A 15,721-nucleotide genomic window follows, 5' to 3' on the forward strand; every position below is an offset into this window, starting at 1 on the left:
CAATAACTGGCTAAGAGAAACAGCCTTCTATCAGAATATCTGTCCAATGCGCCGTCGCGCACCTCCAGATCAGATCCCACAGACCATTCTCTCCTCTGTCTTGCCCCCATCTTCCTCACCACCTCCTCCTCCTTCCTCTCTTTCCTCTCCTTTCTTTCCTTCCTTGCCTTCCTTCCTATCCGCCTCCCCTACCTCCCTCCCACAAACCTAAAACCTCTCAAAACCTCTGCTCTATGGCAACCGACCCATGGGCTCTGCCGGTGCAGCAATACGCAACCCATTTTTGCCTCATTTGTAAGATAGCTACTAGATAGGTAGTCGCCTACGGGCGTAGCTCTACCCGCCCTATAGTTCGACGCGGACTCTACTAGATCACGTGCCCTTAAGGCACGTGGACTAACCGGGCGTTAAATAAAAACACACACACACACACACACACACTAGAGCAGCAGTGACCGTGGGCTGCCTTTGACATCTGACTAGAGACACTACATCGAACGCTGTGGTATCGAACCCCAATTTGTACAGCTATTATTGGTATGAAGCCACGGCGATGATAATCACGCCATCCCATGTCCAATCCCCCGCTGAAGGAACGGACGACCCATCGTTGGGAGAGTAGCTGCGTGGTTGTGGCTCCACAAGGTTGAAGTCTGCTCCTTGTTGAGCCTAGGAAGTTCCAGTAGCACCAGAAACGACGGGTTGGGTGGCCTGCTTTAATCCTAAATGAGAATAGCCGGCTTTCCTCAATACGTGTTTTGTTCGCGCTTGTGACCTTACCCATTCCGTCGCGAAATAGGTACCTGGCTCCTTGCTCTCTCCCGTTCCCAAATTCGCGTTGTGCATCAGAGCCCAAGCCGGATCAACCCTTTGACCATGATCCTCCCTTCTTTGATTATATGTATCAGCATCTGTTCCCAGCGAACTAACTTCTCTCGCAGGTATCAATACATCATGACTTCCTAACTATTCTGCATTTTTGTTCCCGTGTTTGTTTCCCATTCATCATATGAAATCAGCATATTTTCCCCCCCCCTGACAACTTCTAGTTAACCTCACACCAACCCAACGGTCTTGTATACCGTGAAATGGAGGGACTTTCACAAGAAGATCGCAACATTATCAAGAATCACCCTCTCACCAACTCAGTCAATCATCTACAAGGCGCGCTTCAGGAAGCTGAAAAAATATATGAATCACATCGAACGCCGTACGATGGCCAACTCTATCAAAATGTGATCTCAAAACTTGTCTATACTTTACAGGGAGAGGGTGCAGCCTACAGCCTTCCGTCGCGAATCAATGAAGGGGACGTGGCGTCCGATCTAGCACAATTATTCGAGCGCCTCCGAAAGGCAAAAGGAAACTTCAGGTACGATGACTACCAGCCGCTGGTGCACCTGGTTATTCAAAGGCCTCCGACTGAATCCCAGAACGTCGAAACCTGGAACTTCAACGTCTGGAACGCCGTCTTCTGTCTTATTGACGCCGTCTCGCGAGGCACTCCCCCTCCTCCTCCTCATCCTACATCATCGATCCAACAGACGCCCTGGCTGCGCAACACTAGCAGTTTCGCCAATTCTACAGAATATCGAAAACACGTTGACATTGTGCTGAAGGAGGAACTTGGGGAGATACACGTCAACATCCCTAGATTCTTTGATGCGTACTTTGGAGACATTCCACAGCTCACTGCAGTTTCACAAGCGGTGTTGGAGGAGTGCGAGAAGGGGAACAGCCCACTTTACTGTGAAGATGAGGGCTGGAAGGGCTGGCCTGAACTTGCAGCAGAAGAAGATGTTCTGAGATGGCTGGCTAACATCATTGCTGAGCTCGTACGATTAGCCGAAGCACAAGAGCCGTCCTGGAAGATTGACCGCAGACCTCTCGCACAGCCAAGCCAGCCACTACAAGGGTCTGTCGCAGAGAGAAAGCTTGATGTTGGCCTTGTCGATGATCTGACGGCCACAGTGGACTCGAAATGTCACTGGTCACAAATCCTGGTGCCAGGGGAGCTGAAGAATGACCCGAAATACGACAGGAAATCCGGTGCATGGTTTGATCTTGGCAGGTATGCCCGAGAGGTCCTCGCTGCGCAGGACACCCGTCGTTTTGTGCTCGGGTTCACCCTCTGCGGGCAGTTCCTACGACTGTGGAACTTTGACCGCCTGGGCGGAATCGCGTCAGAGGAATTCAACATCAACCAGGACGGCCTTCAATTTGTGTCTGTTATCCTTGGATTCCTCTTGATGAGCCGGAAACAGCTTGGGTTTGATCCTACCATCATCGCGACCGGGACTGAAAGGTATATTGAAATTGATAGGAACGGTACGAAGGAACGGCTGATTATCAATGAGACTGTTGGACGAGCACGTTGTGTTGCCGGACGAGCCACAACCTGCTGGAAGGTATACTGTGAGACAGACAAATTACAGACACCAGTGGTTGTCAAGGACTCCTGGCAGTATCCAGAACGCACTGAGGAAGGAGAGTTGCTGCGAGAGGTGATGGTGAAGGGGGTCAAGAATGTCGTGAGGTATTATCACCACGAGACTGTTCGCATTGACAACAAGGATGATGATGTCTTGACTATCAGAAAGGGCCTCAGTATTCCGATTTTGAAAGATGAGAAGGGTGGCTTTAACGCGAGAGTGCGGCGTAGTCAGTCTCTAAGAGGAAAAAAGAGCCAGGGCAGCACTGCCGGCCAGAAGCGATCATCTGACTGCATGGACAAGGCATTTCCTCCTCCCCCAAGTAAGCGTACTCAGTCAAGTTCTCCATCCAAATCTGCAGGCAGCTCAGCCCCATTCAATCGAGTTCACCGCCGCGTTGTTATCCAGGATTATGGGAAACCAATCTATGAGAGTAGTTCAAAGGCTACACTTCTCACTGGGCTGGCCTGCTGTATTGAAGGATACATGTCACTCCATGATGAGGCTGGCCTCATCCAATGCGATGTTTCCCCCCGGAACCTGATGGTGAATGAGGACAAGGACAACCCATCATGGCCTGCCTTTCTGATTGACCTTGACCTGGCAATCAAGTTAGAACGGGATGGGTCTTCTGGCGCACGGGGCAAAACAGGAACCAGAGCGTTCATGGCCATCGGTGTCTTGTATGGTGAAAAGCATTGTTTCATGCATGATCTGGAATCATTCTTCTGGGTTCTTTTCTGGATATGCATTCACTATGAAGGCCCAGGGAAGGGGATCACTGTCGAGCGGTTTGAGAAATGGAATTATATGAGTACTGAAGAGCTGGCGGCTGCGAAACAAGGAATGATAAGTGAGGAGAGGGATTTTCTTCGAATTGCAGAAGACTATTTTACTCCGTATTATCAATCATTGATCCCTTGCGTCAACCGATTACGGCGCCTTGTCTTTCCAGACGGCGGACGGTGGAAGAAACCAAATTTCAACCTATCCCAGAACATGATTGGAACACTTCAGCATGCACAGGATAACTCAGATGCTGTAAACTAGTAAAGACTCTGCATATTGATAGCGTGAATTGCTCTTTGTTTTGACAAATCTTTTAATATAGCATCTTTGACGAAGAGATTGATTTTCTGGAAAGTCATACAAAGTGTGCTTATGAGATTGTTGGAATGCCGCAAGGCCCCAAAAAGTTATATGATCCCACATTGAGGCGATGATAGTTGAGCTCTGATTTGATACTAAATAGAATTCAATGATTGCTCTTGTTCGTGGCGAATTATGTCCACTCCACTTAGAGACGGCTTACTAAATCGCTAGATGATCACAAAGGATATATAAGCCCCAGCAAATATTTCATGAAAAAAGATGGGAATTATGATTCGGAGTGAACCCCAGCAGCCAGACGACTGCCAGTAATCGCGCTTTGGAGGTTGTCATTCTTGACTGGAGAAGGCTGGTTGGTATCCAAGTTACTGGGAGTACTGTCTAACTAGCTGTTTGTGCATTGCGTCGGGACGATGACTGGGGCCTCTGGATTGAGAAAATACTGGATCTGTTTATATGTGGAGTTTCCTAGCTGCAAATGCTACGCCTAGAATTGTGGTCATAGGACAGCTACATTTTCAAATGGCTCTCAGGGATTGACTCCTCAAGAGCAAGATGAAGTTTCAGAGCCACGCCTATCGTGTCCACAGCACGATCAGCCCAGACAGGCTGTAGCCCATTGAGGCTATTTCTCATTCATCTACAAATCCACCAGCGCCCCTATTCTCTCCTGATTAGAACAACATCCATCACCCCAGTCATCTACAACAATCAGGTCATCTGAAATGAGACTGAAGTTAGCAGATCATTAGGACATATCATGAGCAAGCCTAGAGAGACGGACCTGTACTTTCCACCTGACCAGCATGTGTGAAAGCTGACTTCAGGGACGCGTTCCACAGCTGTATCCGCCTTGCCTGGTATCTCAGGGCAGTCGTGGGAAAAATCACCAAGATTCAATCTGCGAGGGGCGGCGGCATGGTCCTTGGTGTTTCTCCAGCTCGTGCTGAGGGGTTGACTCCTGTCATCTGATGAGATCTCCTCCAAAATCCTGTCAAAGTCATTTTCTGGATTTTCGTGCGACTGGGTCTGTTGGCTTGCGGACTGAGAAAAGATGGGAGATGTTAACAGAGGGGGACAGGTGGGGATGCAAAAGGGTGTCCGAGCTGCTGTTGGGGGGCGGGATAGGGAAGCGGAAATGTAGGCGGTGGAAATGAAGAATTCGGGCGAGATCTGCGTAGTTGTAATCCTCCAGATTCACATGGGCTGCCGAGAAGGCGGAAAAGAGCGGTTTTTCTTAGGGGGGCGGGCTGGGGGGGAATGTGATGGTGAAACGGTCCGGCAATGGAGATCGGCAGATTATTGTCGGTGGGGCGGCGGGCTGAGAAGGTGGGAAGCGGGAAGCGGGAAGCGGGAAGCGGGAAGCGGGACGAGAAGGGTGAGACGGAGGAGGAAAATTGGGAAGATGGAAGGTGCGTGGGCGGGAAGGGAAGAGGAGCGAGCGACCCTTCTGTAGATATTCGGCACAAGTCGATGATGTAACTCAGAGCGGCGAGGTCAGGGCGCGCCAAACCCGAAGGGGTGACAGCAGGGCCCAGTGGGCCAATGGGCGGCGTCCTCGACGGCAGGCCAGGCCCGTTCGGGGATGCAAAATGGGACGAGGGCCGCATCGCATGCGGCCGCGTACTCACCGTCCGATTGTTTACTAAATAAACTTCCAAAAAAAAAAATATTAACTAACAAACTAATATCTAGATGAGATTATCTTTTATAATCACAACTATATATTTAATTATTTATATGTAAATTATTGTTTTTCTTCTCTAATCTATATAAGAAAATACTAAAACTATATTTAAATAATATATTTAATGTATTAATATTATATAAATTTGTATTTATAAAACATTTTAAAATAAAATATTATCTTTTTATTGTTTATTATTTTAAGGTTAATAAAGTTTTTAAGTAAATAATTTAAAAATTTAATTTTTTTAAAATATTTTTATAATTATATATAAAATAATTAATATAGTTTATTTTTTTTATATAAAAACTTTTATCAATAATTATAATTTTATTATAATAAAAATAATTTTTTTTTTTTGATTTACTAATTTAAATTTATAAATAAAATACTTAAAAAGTTTAATACTTGTTAATTTAATATAATTAATAAAGAAATTTATAAGTTAAAGGTTTTATAGTAAATACTCAATAAATTATAAAAATTAAATAAGTATATAGATAAGTTTAAGTATATAATGTCACGGCTTCGATCTAGGCGCAGGTGAAACAGGTGTTCGATTGCCAGCTAGGTAAGCTATCTCAACGAATTACTAAGATGGTTCCTAAAAGATGGGTTCGGGGAAGGCTCTGTTTATATAGCCCTTTCCTTAGCGCAGTTGCCCCTTTTCTTAGCGCCGTTGCTATGCGGTTCCCACGTTTACGGGGTATTCATTTGCGGGGTTGGTTGCGATGCCGTTGCTAGGCAGTTGTAATTACCGATCACCTCGGCCCAGTGGTCTTGTGCTGTTGAGAAGTCTGGATGGAGTTCGGAGCCCGTTCTATGTTATCACATATAATATAAAATCAGACAAAATAAAACAAAAATAAGTTTTAAAAATATATAGATAAACTAATTATTAAATACTTAGTAATTATATTTATTAATTAAATATTTTTTTTAAAATTTATTTTTTTATAAAAGATTATTTATTAATAATTATTTAATATGAAAATTAACTTCTTATTTTAAAAATATAATTATATTTAATTGAATAAATTATGAATTATTATTGAATAATTTATCAATTAATTCATTAAATAAATTTCTAAAAAGATATAATAGATTAATATTTGAATAATAACTTTATATAATTAAAACTTTTTATTTAAATTAATTTTTTTTAATTTGAACTTTTAAATTATATATTTATTTTTATAACTTTTATTTTTTCTTTCTAATAAATTTATCTTTTTATTTTTAAAAAAGTATTAAAGCTATATTCAATTTATATCTACTATAATTCATTCTTTTAATGATTATATTTTAATTATTTATATCAATATCATTAATTGCTTGATTTTTCTCAGGTTTTTGAAATCTATATATATCTCAGAACTCTCATCAACTAGAGTATTATATAAAGAGTTTGCAAAATATCTTTGTATACAGAATCTCTTTAACAGCTAAGTTGTTTTAAATTAATCACCTTGAAAAAACTTTCAAATGTCAATAAAAGATAAATCTGCTCTATGACAAGAAATTAAAATTTTCAAGATTGAGAATGAGTGGAGAATTGAGAAAAAAACAAGAACTAGAGCTATTGTTGAGGTTCAATTCTTTTGGAATGTACAGCAAGATCAGAATCAAATTGAACGGCTCAATCAGCATCTTGAGAAACAAATTCTTATTTGTTAAGATACATCTCAACAGCAAGCTTCACCACACTGCAGTGCCTGTCATAATGTTGGTCATATAACAAGAAGCTGTCCTAGTAGATAACAATCTATTTCTACATTCTAATGAATTACTTTTTTGAAGTTGTGAGTGGGAGGCTTCAAATTTGAGTGAGGTAGTTGAAAAATTCGCAGCTCGGTAGTATGCGCAGCCACCGGTTGATTATTTTAAAGATATATACATTTTAATTTTATTTTTATGACGTTGGCAAAAGTGATATACTCAATTGACTCTCACAGGTGGTTTGGTGATCTCAATCATCAAATTTGGCAACTTTGCGGGCATGTTCCTGAATACGGTCCTAGCACTTCCTAGCTACAAGAGACGAATTTGTAAGAGAAGGAAAAGGAGGTATAGTTCGTGAAGGTGGATTCGCAAGAACGAATATATAGTGTATGAATCGGGAGCGGATGGATAGTATGATCTATCGTATGACTGGTAAATGAAAATGTTTGGTTGCGAACGAAACCACTAATCAGGCGTCAGGCCGTTACAGTATTTAAATAAGATGTCATTGGGGAAGCCATAGTCTGTAAGGAAGTTTATATGGAATAGCATGTGATTTCTTCGGTGTTGGTGAGAAGTTGACAGCATGTATAGGTGGATTAAATACTTGAAGTTGGGCACTGAGATGAAAAGAGCGGAAGTGCAGTCCCCTGCTGCAGTTGCCGGGTCGCCTCCCTACGCTGGCCAGCATACAAATCCCAATACTGTATGCCCCCTTCAGGAATCGGTCTAAATAGGCCACCAATCTAAGACCGCGTCCAGATTTGCTTGGCCCATGTCGCAGAATGGAAACTATCCGCAGAGGACCGCCCGTCACGGTGACAGGCAATTGCCGCCGCAGATGCTTTCCCGCCACGATGTCCTCTCTGAGCACCACCTGCTCGTCCCACCCTCCCGATGGAGACCTTGGTCTTCGGACATATTAACGGTGATTACCACTTTCACCTCATGCTTCGACTTCTGAATCCGCCAATTCACATTGTCGCCGAGGTCCCCGTGACTCTCCGTGAACCCGGACTCGACGACCAATGATGGCCAATTTCGCAGACCTTCCGCGACGAAGGTTTTTGGGCTGCACGGTGTAATCTGTCTCCCTGTTCTCGACGGCAGCTGAGCCCATGCCTTCCAGCTCTGCAGAGTATCTTATTCCCATATCTCTCACCTTGTCGCATAGGTTGTCGTGGAACCACTCAGTGGCAGCTTCATGAGGGAGTCCGGGCATCTTCGCTATAAGCGTTTTGGATTTGGGGAAGATTGTGATTTTCCTGAAGCCCACCCTCTCACGGTCATCGCCAACAATTCTCTCAGGGACATCAACAAATACACAGTAGCCGCTTTCATCGTCAACAGTGCGGGCTGTAACTGCCATCTGGGGCATGCTTTGATATTGATAGACAGGTGTTTCCTTGGGCAGGCAGGACAGAGCAGCTTCGGCCTCAATGTCCTGGTGGCACTGTTTTGGCTCGTCGTGCTGCTGCTGCTGCTGCGAGTAAGTGTGGATAGTTTGAGTCGCCATTTTTATTTAATATATTTATTTTTAATTATTATTATTATATTTGACCATCTGTTAATCAGACTTGTTGTATCCAGTGAATACATTCTCGTGTCTCAAAGAAGAACTGAACAAATCTGAATGGAAAAGGGGACATATAAAAATGTAGATAAGAACCATTTATCTAATTGGTTGGCAGAAAGAGACCGCCCATAATTGATGTCTGTGATGAAATGGTTTCACAGAAACAATGACTGGAGGTACATTAGAATGAATAAGAAATATACTTGAAATTCAAGCTGTTCATAACCCACAATCATCAGAAGATGAGATTTTTTTGGATATAAATTTGATTTGGTATAAATGTCATTGGTGAGCAACAGATTACCACATTGATTTTTAGTTAATAACATTAATTATATCCACGATCAAACTCGGGCAACCCTAATCGAGATAGTGATATGCGAGTGCGTAAGAGCGAATTTAGTATTATTATATTCTGTATGACCTGAGGAGGCCTAAATGGGCTAGCGTAACCATCATTGGCCCAACATAATCACGTGAATTGTGGCTTAGTTCGCGGTGGGAGAGTTACTGAGTGCGTAGTCATTCCTCTAACTTTAAGCTTATATCACTAGCTCAAGTAACTAGTTAACTAGTCACGTTAGTTAAATCATCATCATGCAGATTGAGTCTCAATGTGGGGCGTCATGATGACAGTACGTTGCCAATAAGTGTCAACCCATGATGATATTATCTGCTTGAGACATTTTTCTTCTTATACTAGCCATGGTTTTCCAAGTCGACTTTCTGGAGAAGAAATTGGCATTGAGATTCGAATCTGCTGGAAATTACAGCCTGGCACAGCAACTGCGCCACTGTCATGACGGACTCTTTGGCAAACAGGATGCCCTGGATTGAGTGGACCATATTATTAACATGGATGTAGAGAGCATCAGCAAGGAATTTATATGAAAGAGAAGTTGAAAGCTTTGGAAGAAAAACAAACAAACAAACAAACAAACAATAAAAGGGGGACAACTCTCACTGACTGTAATTGAAGATGCAGATGCAGTATCAAAGATGCTAAAGGCAAGAGGTTATAAAAGCTCAATTAATTACATTGAATTCGGGGGGCGAAATTTGTTTTTTCTCAGAGACAGCTGGCTGGATAATCCATCGAAGCGAGCATATGAAAGTTATAGTATGTACGTGCGATACAAACACTGGCGTCATTTTGAAACCTTCTCGAGAAATTTGTTAATCACATTACATGTAGCGATCGCCTTGCCCGCCCCTGGGATGCCCCTGAGAAAGGAACATGGGAGCCCAACCTATCGCGTTCCACCAGCCAGCTGGCAAGGGATGATCTGGAGGATGAACTAGCGTTCTCAGTTCAGTCAATGCACAAAACAAGTCCTTTTGGCAAGAATGGTGAGGATTATGACAACCGCATCCTTCGCTGGCTGGCCCGATCTACCAGTGCAAGTCTCCCTTGGAGCTGCTCATGATGCTCTGCGATGCAACAATGGCGCATCAATCTCTTTATCTAGATGGGAACATTTTATATCAGGATATTTTTTCAGAGAATAACTTCATAATAACAGATCCAGAGAAGACAGACAGTTAGCAGACGGCTATTCGGGCATGCTTATCAACCTTGATCTCGCCAGGGAGGTTGGTAGCGGACGAAGCGGCGCACGGCACCAGACTGGGATAATGGAGTTCATGGCGATTCAAGAGCTACTTAATGTTGCTCATATTCATCGACATGATCTCAAGTCTTTCTTCTACGTACTTGTCTGGCAGTGCGCTCGCCATGATTGGGAAAATTTAAAAACAATTACAGAAGTTATCTCAGCTATGTGACTCGCCCAAAGATAATATGCTGAAGCAATGGTACGCCGGAAATTACGAGACAATAATCGCAAATATTAAACAACGCATGGCGACTGGTGGATTTAAGCACATCTTAGCAAATGAATTTTGCCCACTAACAAACAGACGGGTTTAAGGATATCTTGTTTAAGTTTCCCCCAATATTTGAGTGTGCCCAAACTGCTTGCAGAGCTATAACTAGTTACAAGACATACTTTTTCCATATGGGAAAGATGCATAATCATTGGCACCCGACAAGACCCAAATCCTTTATACAATCCCATTATCGAGGCATACGATGATATGATCACTGAAATTGAATCTAGAGAGTAATTACATCTAAACGTACTCAGGATTACCGCGAAAATATCTTAGTTTCCAGTAGTCGATAGTTGCAAGCAATATGGTAAGTTTGTCTAAGCACCCTTGGTTGAATTATTGGTGACAAATATTGATGCAAAGGTACCAGGGAAACACAGTCCAGCTGAAATTCAAATATTCCTTTAAATAATTTCGTCTGGTGAAAAATATCAGAAAGAAATATAATATTTTTATCGAAAAACAAATACAACTTTTAATAAAGTTGACTTTTTTATTATTCTCTTTGTCAGTCAGAGTTATCTACTTTAGCGCGGTTTCAAAAAATGTAATATAAAAACAAGAATTTGAATGGCTCAGCCAATAGATTCTCTACACTTTTAATATAGTAAATCTATTGACTCACTCATAATAAATTTCACTTCAAGACCCTTGAACAAGATTCAATTTAACACATAAAAGCTTTTACTTAATAACTATTGATTAAATTAAATTAAATAACGCTAGAATTAAAGTATTTTGTTTTATGTAATGTCTATTACATTGCAATTGCTGTATTTTTGTGATACTTATATATATGATTTAGACTCTGTTGATTTAAGATATAAAAAGCTAAATAGTTAACAAAACTAAGCTGATGAATAGCTAATGAAATAATAGACTCAGCAGCTAAATTAAATCTCTTTCTCATTTTTAATAAGTAGAGTATTGAATACAACTTTAGCACTTTTATAAAATAAGTAATAAATTTATTAAAAAAAATTGACAAAAATGAAAATAATATATATATATATATATAAATCAAAGTAAATAAAAAATAATCTAATAATGAATTTAAGTATAAATCATTTAATTATAAAAAATTATCAATCAAATATTAATTTACTATATTATTCTCCTCTATTAAGAAAATTATTTAATAAATTATTTAAAAATTTTTTTTTATAATCAACTATATTAATGATAATTAATAATCTATAGATATTAAATACAGTTATATTTTTAAAAATAAATATAAGTTTTTATATTAAATAATTATATTTTATTTATAATTAAAATAAATACTTTTAATAATATTTATATATATAACTTATTTAATTTTTTTATAATAATAAGTAATTATTAGTTAAAGAATTTTTATAAAAAAAATAAAAATTTAATAATTAATTAAAATAAATTTATATAAAACTTATTATAAATTTTAAATAATATATTTTATTTATAATTATAATTATTAAAATTTTTAATAATTATATATTTAATATTTAAAAAAAATAATTAATTTATATATTTTTAAAATATAATCAGATTTTATTTCTAATTTTATATTAAATAATTAATTTTTTAAAATAATATTTTTATTTATTATTTATAAAGAAATAAATTATAAAATTTATAATAATATTTTTAAAATTATAAATTAAATTAATAATATATTTTATATTTTAAATAAAAATAAAATATATATAGTTAATAACTATAATATTTAATTAAAATTTAATTTAATATATTAATATATAAAAATAAATTAAATGTATAATTATAAAATTTTATTTTAAAATAATATAATATTTAAATATATAATAAAAAATTAAATTTATATTAATTTAATTTAATAAAATAATAAAATATAATAATAAATTAAAATTTATTTTTAAAAGTAATTTTTACCTTTTTCAAAAAATTTATAAATAATTTTATTTTAAATTTAATATAATAAAGTATATTTAATTAATTTATAAATTTATTTTAAGTTTTTAAATTATAAAGATTATATTTAACTTATAAATTTATTTTAACTTTTTAAATTATAAAAATTATATTTATTTATACTATAAAATTAAATTTATAATATATTTTATATATTAAAATTTAAAATATTTAAAATTTAATTATAATATAAAAATAAAATTATAATATAATAAATATATTAAATATAATTTTAATATTTTTTATAAAAATTAATTTAATAGTGAAATTAAATATAAATTTAATTATATTTTATTAATTATAATAATTACAATAATAATATTAAACTTTATACAGTATTTAAGTAATTGATTAATTTTACTTCCAACCTTTCCCTAACCATGGTGTTGGAGGCCGGCGAGGTTGAATAGATTGAATATTATTTAGTAATATGTGTTGTGTTGGTGTCCGTTAACTATGTGCAGAGTTGACGAGTTTAACCGATCAATGGACTTTAAAAAAAAAAAGTGGCCCCACTTTTAAAACCACGTTCCCAACTGGGACCCCCCGAACTGGGGAATTCCGGAGCGGTCCAGCGGGGCATGAATCCACTCTTCTCAAATAGGAAGCTCGGAGATTCAGTTTCTCAGTTGCATTTAAGGTATTTTCATAGCAAGTAGCAGCCCCTCGCTCATGGAAGGCAGCCTCCCTCCCTTCAATAGTTATATCCCTTGACAGATGTGACGGTTCAACAGGATTACGTTCCGGGTAACCTAGTTACTGTTGTTGGTCGACCTCTTGGATGAAAGTTCGTGCGACCCAGTCAAAAACTACAGGGTAACTATAACTATATATCATCATCAATACAGTGCTCAGGGATTGAAATACAGTCGGTTTCGCTGCATGCCACATGCCACCTTGCAGCTTCATGATCAAAAATTAAAAATTAAAATATATATATATATATATATATATATATATAAAAGAAAAAGGGGGTTTGCAGTCAGGGGATTGACTGATGTTTTAAAACATTCAGAGCGAAAGACAGCTACATCCAATTCCTCAGGTATTTAACCAGTAGCACCACACTATATGGAAATTTCTCTCCCAAGGGGGCTAAAATGCTATGGGAAATCAAACAAAATTACCAGCCAAGCACAATAAAGTCCCATTTAAGTCGATATTTGGAACAGCCTCTCTTACATTCGCTGTTCTTTCCGCTGCAACATTTTCATATAGTTACCTCTCACCAGGAGGGCGTTAGGGAATTCATGGCCACTTCAACTTTTGCCGTCCTTAATCTTCGAGCCAGCATCAGACATCTTTGCATTGCTGCTTTCAATCTGGGAGGATATGTGGGAGCTGATGCTGAGTTTTAGATACAGAGTTGGAATGATTATACTATAAGCATTCCTGCAATTTGTACAGACATCTCGAATCGGAGGGAGTTGGTTTTCCTCCTCTCTGAGGCTATGCATGGAAGCAGTTAGTTGCCGGCGGAGCGGATACAGCAGCCAGCCATTCCAAACAATGCCATCCCCTTGAGGTGGAGTATACCCGAGACGATGAGGGTGATACCTCATTGGTTTGAAGATCGTTTGGTTGAATTTCAAACTCCGTGATAGTTGAAATTTGCTCAAGGTATGCCTGAGAACACCGTTTTTTCTTCAAGTGTTAAGGACCAAGCTCAGCAGTCCCATACCTCTAATAATTCTGGACAGAGACTTTAATGTAAGGGGGGGGGGGGGGGGGGGAGGAGGAGCCTGGACGACTCCACCCGTCGTCGGGATACATAGATTGATTGACAAGGGGGAACCTCATTCCCGGAACTCTCATCAGAACAGTTGGAGCGAGTCTCTTGGGCAATACACAAAAGCACAATGCGGTGATTGGGCCCCGAGGGTTGAGAAGCAATACCTAGTACCCTGGGTAGGTCGAGCAATGACGAAATCTCCGATGATAAAGTTGAAGGGCAAGTGGAGACCAATAATGCAATCAGATTAACTAGTTCTTTCTTTGGCAAGTTCAAGCTTTTAATTGCCCTTTGCCTGGTTGATCTGGTCGCCGACAGTGCTCCATTCAGAAAGGGGGAATGGAGCTTTTGAGCCACGGATTCTCCTTGCTCAGGACAAAAAAATGACATAGGTATGTATATATATATATATATGTGTGTGTGTGTGTGTGTATGCCAAAATTGGGATGCGGTTCGCAGTCTGGTATTTGACCAATCTAAATTTTCAATTTGTGTATGCTTTAGAGATGAGAGGATTCTGACGTGGTAAGTTTATTGTCGCCAGTGGGCAATTTTTAAGGAGGGGGTGCGCGAAGATCCAGACAAAGCCTACACGTAAAACCGGGGAAAGCTCTAGAAAGTTCCAAAGTTGTTGGATGTTCCCCGGTCCTGGGATGATATTAACCAAGCTATTATTAATATTCGGGCATGGATGACGTTCCCAAGTTTTCGATGGATTCTCGATTCAGGTCCGTGTGGGAAGCCCCGAAAAGAGGGGGGGGGGTGGATGAGGGAGGTTTTTTTTTTTTTTTGGGGGGGGGGGGGGAGCTGACAAAGCCCCTGGAAGAAACGAGCGCCAAGAAACTTGCCAGTCTAAATGCATGGAACCCTGCACATGGGACTCTTTTGGGAATGGCGTGGAATATAAAAGTTTAGTTTAAACGTTGGGGATGTTGATAACAGGAATTGACAGCCGCAATTAGAACGTCTCGGTGAGCGCATGGGATGTATGTCTGATTGGCGAGGCGAGGTTGAGCATTGCGCCCTTTCGAGCGGCTGTTCTGCTGTTCTGGAATAGTACTGACGCAATGGTGCTGCGTGCGGAGTATTTGATTAATGATGTATCATTGCAGTAATTTTTACGTCACGCGAACTGCCCCAGATGGTCCTGGAGCCCGGCAGGGGGAGTCCAAATACTGTAATGGCTGTAATTTTAAAAAGCGAATTAAGGTATGTTGAGATGTTATGCGTAAGGAGTGTGTAATGTTCGGTACAGCCCTCCGTCCATACTAACCAGACAAACCCGCTAAGCCCAAAGGACTCAACAGCCCTTGGGGACTCGGGGTCGGAGCATGTGACAGGGCTCACTCCAACCTCCGCCGAACCTTCTCAGGCCAGCCAACTCTCTGGAACATCCACTGCGCATATCCTGCAAAAAAACACTGGCACTGGGCGACTGCCAACCACCGACGACGCCAGCTGAGCAATCCATGATCCATCTCGACTAACACTGTCACTCTGTTCTCCGGGTTTGGATGCTCGAGAAGGCTCGGACTGAGACTCATGCCAGGCTGCTCGTGTTGAAACCCACTGCGCCCAAGAAGACATTTGCTTCCTCCTCCCACCCGCTAGCCAACAACGACACACCTTTTTTTGCCCCC

The 15,721-nt window shown here is 39.7% G+C and overlaps 5 protein-coding genes across 5 annotated transcripts; 3 read left to right on the top strand and 2 right to left on the bottom strand.

Annotated features, from left to right (window-relative positions):
• Nucleotides 1–1,088: 1,088 nt before the first annotated feature.
• Nucleotides 1,089–3,482, top strand: PAAG_06196 (hypothetical protein; the record flags this gene model as incomplete). Its single annotated transcript, XM_002791885.2, has 1 exon — nucleotides 1,089–3,482. One exon carries the CDS (start codon nucleotides 1,089–1,091, stop codon nucleotides 3,480–3,482), a length of 2,394 nt encoding a protein of 797 aa, XP_002791931.1.
• A 570-nt stretch (nucleotides 3,483–4,052) lies between these two features.
• PAAG_06197 (hypothetical protein) lies at nucleotides 4,053–5,152 on the bottom strand (the record flags this gene model as incomplete). Its single annotated transcript, XM_015845816.1, has 3 exons — nucleotides 4,053–4,167; nucleotides 4,327–4,586; nucleotides 4,622–5,152. 3 exons carry the CDS (start codon nucleotides 5,150–5,152, stop codon nucleotides 4,053–4,055), a joined length of 906 nt encoding a protein of 301 aa, XP_015700042.1.
• Nucleotides 5,153–7,897: 2,745 nt separating this feature from the next.
• On the bottom strand, nucleotides 7,898–8,467 carry PAAG_06198 (hypothetical protein; the record flags this gene model as incomplete). The annotated part of the gene is made up of 1 exon (XM_002791887.1): nucleotides 7,898–8,467. One exon carries the CDS (start codon nucleotides 8,465–8,467, stop codon nucleotides 7,898–7,900), a length of 570 nt encoding a protein of 189 aa, XP_002791933.1.
• A 1,059-nt stretch (nucleotides 8,468–9,526) lies between these two features.
• On the top strand, nucleotides 9,527–9,954 carry PAAG_12179 (hypothetical protein; the record flags this gene model as incomplete). The annotated part of the gene is made up of 2 exons (XM_015847701.1): nucleotides 9,527–9,651; nucleotides 9,723–9,954. The coding sequence occupies 2 exons, from the start codon at nucleotides 9,527–9,529 to the stop codon at nucleotides 9,952–9,954; spliced, it is 357 nt and encodes a 118-aa protein (XP_015702692.1).
• A 5,268-nt stretch (nucleotides 9,955–15,222) lies between these two features.
• On the top strand, nucleotides 15,223–15,543 carry PAAG_06199 (hypothetical protein; the record flags this gene model as incomplete). Its single annotated transcript, XM_002791888.2, has 2 exons — nucleotides 15,223–15,290; nucleotides 15,372–15,543. The coding sequence occupies 2 exons, from the start codon at nucleotides 15,223–15,225 to the stop codon at nucleotides 15,541–15,543; spliced, it is 240 nt and encodes a 79-aa protein (XP_002791934.2).
• Nucleotides 15,544–15,721: the final 178 nt, after the last annotated feature.

This window comes from Paracoccidioides lutzii (genome assembly GCF_000150705.2).
Source record: "Paracoccidioides lutzii Pb01 unplaced genomic scaffold supercont2.17, whole genome shotgun sequence".
Classification (NCBI taxonomy): domain Eukaryota; kingdom Fungi; phylum Ascomycota; class Eurotiomycetes; order Onygenales; family Ajellomycetaceae; genus Paracoccidioides; species Paracoccidioides lutzii.